Source organism: Crocodylus porosus, unplaced genomic scaffold (assembly GCF_001723895.1).
Source record: "Crocodylus porosus isolate Cpor-Errol unplaced genomic scaffold, CroPor_comp1, whole genome shotgun sequence".
Taxonomy (NCBI): domain Eukaryota; kingdom Metazoa; phylum Chordata; order Crocodylia; family Crocodylidae; genus Crocodylus; species Crocodylus porosus.
In genome coordinates, this window is record NW_017728912.1 from 23,987,341 (window position 1) to 23,995,451 (window position 8,111).

General features: G+C 47.1%; 1 protein-coding gene across 3 annotated transcripts in view; it reads left to right on the forward strand.

The window, feature by feature from the left end:
- Nucleotides 1–8,111, forward strand: part of LOC109309434 (UDP-glucuronosyltransferase 2A1-like) — a 49,726-nt gene that overhangs the window by 5,450 nt on the left and 36,165 nt on the right. The window contains exon 3 of one of the 3 annotated variants that reach the window (XM_019534191.1): nt 3,206–3,830. The exons of 1 other annotated variant lie outside the window; for it this stretch is intronic. In XM_019534191.1, the coding sequence (XP_019389736.1) occupies nt 3,206–3,830 (625 nt within the window). Of the gene's footprint in view, nt 1–3,064; nt 3,831–8,111 lie in introns of those variants that run through there. One more of the 3 variants, XM_019534189.1, reaches the window with a different exon arrangement.

Genomic DNA, 8,111 nt, shown 5'->3' on the forward strand with positions numbered 1-8,111 from the left:
AAGCAGCTCAGGAACACTATCTCCACCCTGTTCTTGCATTTGCTGCCAAGAAGTAAGCTTTGCCCACCCACTCCTGATCCACATGCTCCAAACCTGAAATGCAGGTGGTGGGGAGCAGAGGCAACACAAGCTCTCTCAGCACCTTGTGTGGGGGGAGAGGAATTTTATACTGAGCCCCGACAGTTGGTAGGAGGTGGAGGTGGAGTGGGAGGGGAGGACTCTTACCTGCTCAGATACTCCTCATTTGAATGGTGACTGCTACTGCTGCTGCTTCAAAAGCATGGACTGGCAGTGCTCTGAGCTCTCTGGAGACCCTCTGGCTGGGTTATGCAGGGCTCCATGTGTTGTGGAAAGTCTCTTAGGGGTATGGGTTAATTCTGCTGCCCCCTCTAAGTTGGCACCCAAGGCTGGTGCCCCTCTCACCTCACCCTAGTTACACTACTTGTGAGGATGCTCTGTGGCCACTCCTAAGATCCCTTTCACTGACAATGCAATAAAAAGGTACAGTAAATGCTTTCATTGGAGCTGTAGGTTTAACCCAGGTCATAGGTGTATATTTGTTATTGTTACTTAAGGTGAAAAATGACTGTCTAGAAATTCACTCTACAAGTATAGCTTCTTTTTTTCCTATTCTTGAGACCTTCTCAGCATGTTGGATGCCCCCCTGTTTGAAAACCATCCCCTGGATGCTACACTGAACTGTTGTGTGCTGGGCACATATGAAAACGTAGCCCCTTTTGAGACTGAGTATTTCAGAAAATCTAACCCCTAGATCTTCAGTGTAAACCAGCAGGAGTAACATCAAAATAGAACCAGGACCCCAGAGACAACTGCAGAAACTAAGGGCTAGCTGAAATCCAAAACTAAGGGCTCTATATTACCAAGTCTATTATAACAACACCAGCAAAGCTGCCTAGTGGAGACACATGCTTTCAAAAAAGGGTTCTTTTGCCAGCAGAGTTATACCACCTGCCCAAAGATGAAAGTATATCAGCCAAAGGGCTCATAGTTATGACACAAAGCTTGCAGGGTGGATGTGACCTAAAGCAATCCTGCAAACGGATGTGCACATGCAAACTTTTGTGCCCATGTGAATTTAGATCCACTAATACCAATGCATGCCCCTGCAGTCCAGTTCCAAAATCAAGAGCTTGGTCTGTGTCTTTTCAGCTCTTGCTTTCCTTTCATCGCAGTAGTTTACACTTTTTGAATTGCAGTGGACTAATGAAAAGCACAGAATGTGGAAAAGCTTTTTGAGAAAGGCAAGGTAAGGTATAAAGGGCTGTATTTAGAAAATATTTAAGTACTTAATAATGCAGGGTAGATGCTTTTTCAACAGGCAAGAAGCCAGCAGGCATTAGGGCTAGGGACAGAAGTTACACATAAACCGGTTTAAGTGATCAGAAACAGGTTTTAAACTGTAACAGAACATAAGTTCAGTGCACATAAACCAGTTTCAAAATGGCTGAATACGGTTTGAGATAAACCTGGTTGAATGTAGTATCAGACTGAACAGATTAGCTCAAACCGGTTTATGCATCTTCTGTCCCAGACCCTTTGCTGGTTTCACTTAAACCGGAGTCCTCCAGCATCTCAGCATGCTCTGCAGTCCTGGGCAGGGCTGTGCTCTCTGCTCCAGCAGCGCAGGGCTGCTCTGCCCCTCTGTTCCAGCCCCTCTACTCCTTAGCCAGAGCAGGGAGTGGCAGAGGTGGGGGTGTGGCCAGATGCCAGCTGCCCTAAGGTGAAGGGAGCAGAGAAGAGGTTTATTCCTCCTCCCTCCCCTGTCCCACCAGCATGGACTCCTGCCAGGCATTTCTTTGCTTGCTGCACCAGCAGTGGGGGCATAGCCAGCCCCGGCAGTAGCCTCAAGTGAACTGGCCAGGGAGGGGGTTTAATTCCCTGTCCCACCAGCATGGACCTGAACCAGGGTCCACCTGGCACTCCCCCCTTGCACTGGGGCTTAGCGGGGTGGCCTTAGCCCCCCAAGCCTTGCCTAGCACTGCTGCTGCTTGCCCCATGCAGTCTGCAGCAGCTCTGACCACCTCACAGTGCAGCCCCCCACAGTGCAGGAAGAGGCTTGCAGGTCCTGGGACCCCATCAGGGTCCCTGCCCCCTCAACACTCCAGCAGCAGGGGCACGGCCAGAGGCTGACCAGCATGGCCCCCTTAGGCAGGGGTGCAGGGAGGGGGGTTATTCCCCCCTCCCTCTGGTTTTTGGCACAGGGGTCAGGGAGAGACCTTATTCTGCTGCTTACCCTGCGCAGGGAGTGATTGGTGGCAGCGGTGATCAGGGCTGGCAGACCCTGGCTATGGTCCTCTGGGGGGCAGAGTGGGGAATAACCCCTCTCCCTGCCCCCTCTACCTCAAAGCGCCATGCCAGCCAGCGTCTCGCCATGAAGCTGCAGCGGTGAGGGAGGGGAGTGATGACCCTGAACCGGATCCGTGCCTATGGGACAGGGAGGGGCAGAATTAAACCTCCTCCCTGGCCAGTTCACTTGAGGCTCCTGCTGGGGCTGCCATGACCCCCCAGCACAGCTTCCCTGCAGGTGAGGGCAGCTCTAGAATCCCTCCAGCCCCTGGCTTGAGCCACTGCAGGTATGTGGCTGCATTTCCTGAATGTTTATTCACTTGCAAATTGTTTCCATCTAGGCAGGTTAGACTAACCTGCAAAGATTGAATCAATTCAGGCTCTGGCTTTTTGAATGTCTGTCTCTAGCCTAGGTGCCTAATTGCTTATGTGCCTAGTGAGGTTTATAGACACCTATCTGCCTGCCTGGATACTCTGCACATCAGACCTGTTACTCTCACTGAAAGTTAATGGCATTTGGGTTTTGAACTCCTATTTGCATCTTTGAAAATCTCCCTGATTTTAGAAATCAGAAAGAACAGCAAGCTCCCAGCATGAGCTGCCATTAATTTCTGGTAAGGAGGCCTCTGGTATCTGATTCATTCCATGCTGAGTAAAACTCCTGTTCAGGTTTTCCAGAAGCAGAAAGCTGATGAATAAAACACAGGGTTTGTTACTGATAGGATGAATTTTTTATGACTTACTCCTGAGAGGCAGGCTCCTACATAAAGGCAGCCCCTGCTCATCCTCAGCTGCTGCAGCTATGCCATCTCTGTCATGCATTTGCAAAATATTTCTTTGCCTCTCTTTGCTGGCTAAGAGCTCATGCCCTGGGAATGTACTTGTTTGGCCTGCTGAGTACAGTCATTGGAGGAATCTGAAGGTAGTGACTGAAGAACTGGTGGGCAGGGGCCATAACATCACAGTGCTGGTCCATTCAGCATCGCTTTCTGTCAATGCAACTTCGACTTCTGCTCTTCATTTTGAAACCCTCGAGATCAGCTTTACTGCTGGTGAGCTGCAGGCACTGTGGGAGAGATTCCTCTGGTTTTGGATCTTTGAGAAATCTCAGCTCTCCTTCTGGCAGATGCACAGCACAATGAGAAGCCTTTCTCGGAGCAGTACTACCTTGCACAGACAGATATGCAACGGGGCAGTAAGAAACAGGAAGCTGCTGGAAAAACTGCGCTCATCCCGCTATGACATCCTCCTCACGGATCCAGTAATCCCCTGTGGTGAGCTGTTGGCAGTGATGCTGAGACTCCCCTTTATCTTCACCCTAAGGTTTTCTCCAGGGTTTGCATTTGAGAGGCTGTGTGGTCAAGTGCTAGCTCCTCCTTCTTATGTACCAGCTGCCACTTCCCAGCTACAGGAAAAGATGTCCTTCCTGGAGAGGACTCAAAACCTATTGCTTTACTTCATGCATGACATGCTGCAGCTCCTGGTTTGGAAGGAATGGGATTCCTATTATAGCCGCGTATTGGGTGAGTTTCAATAAGTACCCACCCCTGCATGTGAAGTCAGTGGGATGATATAAGATGGACTAGTGATTGAACTTTGTACAGGGGTGGACCTTAAATGGTATAAACTGACTTTAGTGGAGCAGCAGTGGTTTACACAAGCTGAGGATGTGGCCCTGTCGAGGTAGGTTTCACTGGAGAGGAAACCTGTATATGAGTCAGAAGCAGGGAAAAATGCTCAAAGGTCTCTGTGTCTTTTGGGTGAGCTAAGAATTCAAGAAGATATTTAAAGCCAGTGAGAAATATCAGTGTCAGAGAAAAATCTAACTCAAGAATACCTGTAGACATTGGTCTAAACAGGTAGAAAAGGGGGAGGAAATGAGTGTCCTGCTTCAAGGCATGTCCAGTGAATCCATATTGACTTCTGTCCCCCATCCCCTTCAGCACTTCTGTGGTCTAGGTCGAACATAGTCCATTCTAGTGAAGGACATGTAGCAAGTGGTGGAGACTGGGATCTCTTCAAGCTGTGAGGGCAGCTCAGGAGTGAACAGACTGGAGGTGGATGGAAAGAGTCCCATGGGATTCTAAGTGAAATACAAGCTTTCCAGCTGAGAAGTACCCACTTTATGTCAGAAGACCAAACTGTTGAACTGCTCAGTGAAGAGCACTTGAGTATGAACAGGGTCCAAATGAACATAAGAAGTACCATACTGGGTTAGACCAATGGACCTTTGAACTCAGCATCGCGTCCCCAGTAATAGCAGGAGTGGATGAGAAGAAGAGCACGTGAACACGGTGTATCTAGAGTGATTTCTCTCTGTCATACCCTCCTGGCATACACTACCATTAGTTTAGAGGTGCCAGAGGATACACCCTGGACTGTTCTGTTTTGTAGCTATTAATGTAGTGATTGTCAATCAGGACAACAGTGACTGGATATTGCAGTGTCAGGCCTACAGAAATTAAGCGTGGATGACTGAAAGGCAAGGGCACACAATAGACAGGAATAGATGAAGACAGTGGAGGCAGCCAAGGGACTCTAGGGCCTATAGTGCATTATTATTATTATTATTATTATTATTATTGCCATATGCTATGGCACCCTGAGTTACCTTAAGATCCTTTCAAGGGTTCTGCGGGGTGCTATGCAAAGATATCACCGTTGGGTATGCAAACATAATTCACAGGGTAAACACAGAGATTTCAAAGAGGAATCCATAGTGTTCAAAACATTCTGACCCGCTATGGGCTTTCTGAGTTCTTTGCAACAGAAAAATGTCTCTATTATTTTTTTCTATAGTCAAAAAATGAGTTGGAACTAAAAGTTGGCATTTTCTGAGGGCTGCCTTGAGTCTTAAAAGGTTGAGAGCCACTGTATTAATGAATCTATCATCCATGAATTTGTATGGTCCCCTCTTGAACCTGGCTATACCATCTGCCTTTATAACCTCCTGTGGTAATGAGTTCCACAGGTTAACTATGTGCTACATAAAAAAATCAATTTCTTTTGTTAGATGAGTTTTACATTCTACTGTTAAAATGCTATAGATTGTTTGGATCCTTGCTATGCAGTGTTGCAGTGCTTCTTGTAAAAGCCAGGCCAGCCTTATTTTAATTGCACTTGTATACTGCTGTTTGTGCCTTTGTGATGTTTAGTCTTTGGCTAGCTAAGAGCTCTGATAGCAGGTTGCTAAAGAGTCTGAATGCAGCCTGGCAGATGAATGTGTTGATTCATGTATGTCATGAGGGGGGCTAGCCATTGTGCTGGGGGAAGGGAGGAACATCAGGTTGGAGGCACCAATAAAAGTGAGTTTTTGCAAGCCAACCACACAGCACTGAGCACTGACATAAGCCTTATTAAAAACACACTGCTGGATTTACAACGTTGGAAGCAAGGCAATATTATACTGCACAGAATTTGGTGGTTAAGTGTCTTTTGAAATTGCTTCACAAACAAATTAAAAATGTGCCCATTTGCAGCTATTTACAGTACACAAAAATAAAGAGGCTGAAGTCAAAGTGAAACATTTTGGCTGACCTAAAGCATTTTATTTTATTTTATTTTATTTTATTTTTGTTAAGTAGTTTGTAGAAAGTTATAAGAATTTGATTATTCTTCCCAGTGTAAGTTGAAAAGACTATTCAAAATACAGAAAAACTTCCTGGGATAAGAAAACCATCTCCCAGCTAGCTTTATTTTTGGCAATAATTTTTCTATTTCCATTTTATCTTTTTAAAATATTTAAGTCCCTGATTTAATTGGAAACCTAAATGTAACCACAAATGAAACGTATGTCCTTCTTGGTAACTACAGGGCTAATTAGGTGCTATCAAATTTGGTGTTTTCCATAGCAACTGGGTTCCAGTTTAGCATGGACAGCTCTTTGTGTTATTTATTAGGGCTGTGTGATACGGCACCGTTCTGTTTTGACGGAACAGCGTTTCGTTTAGAATTTCGTTTTGATTCAAAACTGTTGTTCCATTTTGTTTCTTTGAAACAGTTTCACTGTTTCAACATTTTGCCTAGGGGCTATAATGGGGAAGACCGAAACAGCCTATAACTTGGTCATTTCTAGCCTAACTAGGATGAAACTTGCAGGAATAGTAGCCCCTTCTGAGGGCATGAATCCAGCGAAGTTTCAAGGAGATAGGTGAAGGGGTTTCATGGAAATTGTACCTCAAAGTCTTGAAAGAAAAAACTCATGTCATGTGTATGTGTTAAACTACAGCAAGGTCAAAACTGCAGGGGTGGTAGCCCCTGGTGAGGCCACAAAGCCTGCCAGATTTCAAGGAGATAGGTGCAGGGGTTTGGGGGAAACTGCACCGCAAGCTGTGAACAAGCAAAACTTGTGACATGGGTGACACTGTGTGCATTAAGGTGCAGCAGGGTGAAAGCTGCAGGCCTGCTAGCCCCTGCTGAGGCCACAAAGCCTGCCAGCTGTCAAGGAGATTGGTGCAGGGGGGTTCTGGGGCCTTGTACCTCTAGCTGCTGAAGGCAAAACTCATGACTTGGGTGCGTCTGGGACTGTGTCTGTCTTGGGGCACAGGGGGTGAAAACTGCAGGCCTAGCCCCTGCTGTGGCCACAAAGCCTGCCAGCTATCAAGAAGATAGGTGCAAGGGAAGTCTGGGTTTTCTTTCACGTGATATAACATTTCTTTAGAGCAGGAGGACACCACCATACATACATCCTTCGTTGACTTGTAATACATCCTATTTCACTTGCCATAATAAAGCAGAGCCTCAGTTTTCCAAAATAGGGTCATGCTCATAAATGGCTATTGAGGAGGGTTTGTTTATACCCAGAATTTGCATCAGTTTAAACTAATAATGGGTTTTTTAAAACTGTGAATTAGTTAAACCCACTTAATTTGGTTTGAGTGGTTTATTTTGATTTACTGGTTCCTAACCAATTTAAACTAAATGTGACAGGTATCCAGAGCAGATATGTCCCTGAAGACCTTGCTTAGCATTTAAAAATGAAGTTGGCTTGTGACACTGGGGCAATGGCATTCAAAAGATTTGACCAGACAGGAACCCCGGAGGGGAATGTTGCCTTGTAGAGGACCATTTATACTGGTAGTTACTAGGCCTGTGCGAAGCAGCTACTATTCACTTTGGATTCAGATTGGGCCGATTTGGGGGACAGTGATACGACTTGGTGATTCGAATCACTGTCCCGATTTTGATTCAGCCAAATCTGATTCGGAAATTCAGCTGCTACCAAATCTCTGAATCACCCAGGCCCATCCCCAACATGCTCTCCCAGGCCAGCAATGGCTGCCCCACTGGCCCCAGCTCCTGGCACTTGGGGGAAAAAAAAAAGCCCCAAGTCACTACCAAGCAGGGGGCAATCCCCACTGCCCCCCACTGCATGAGGGGTTCTGCACGATCCCCCTGATTTCCCCCCCCCACTGTCCCAGCCCCCCCACATGGCTTCTCCACTCACCCCAGCTTCAGCCCTTTAAGGAAAAAAAAAGCGAGAAAAACCCTGGGACTCACCTTCCTGGTAGGGGGTGATCCCCACTGCCCCTTGCTACACGACCCCCCTGAAGCCCTGGGGCTACTGCAGAAGCTGGTGAGACCTGGGGTTTTTCTCAGTATTGTTTTTCTTAAAGGGCCAGAGCTGGCTGGGCTAGGCTGGGCAGCTGTTGAGGGGGAGGGGGGGTGTTGGAGGGCTCATGCAGAGCCCCACACATGGCATGGGGCAGTGGAGATGGCCCTCCACCCAGCAGCACCTGGTGAGTTGAGCCTTTTTTTAAAACACTGGGAGCTGGGGCAGGTGGGACAGCTGTGGAGGGGCTGGG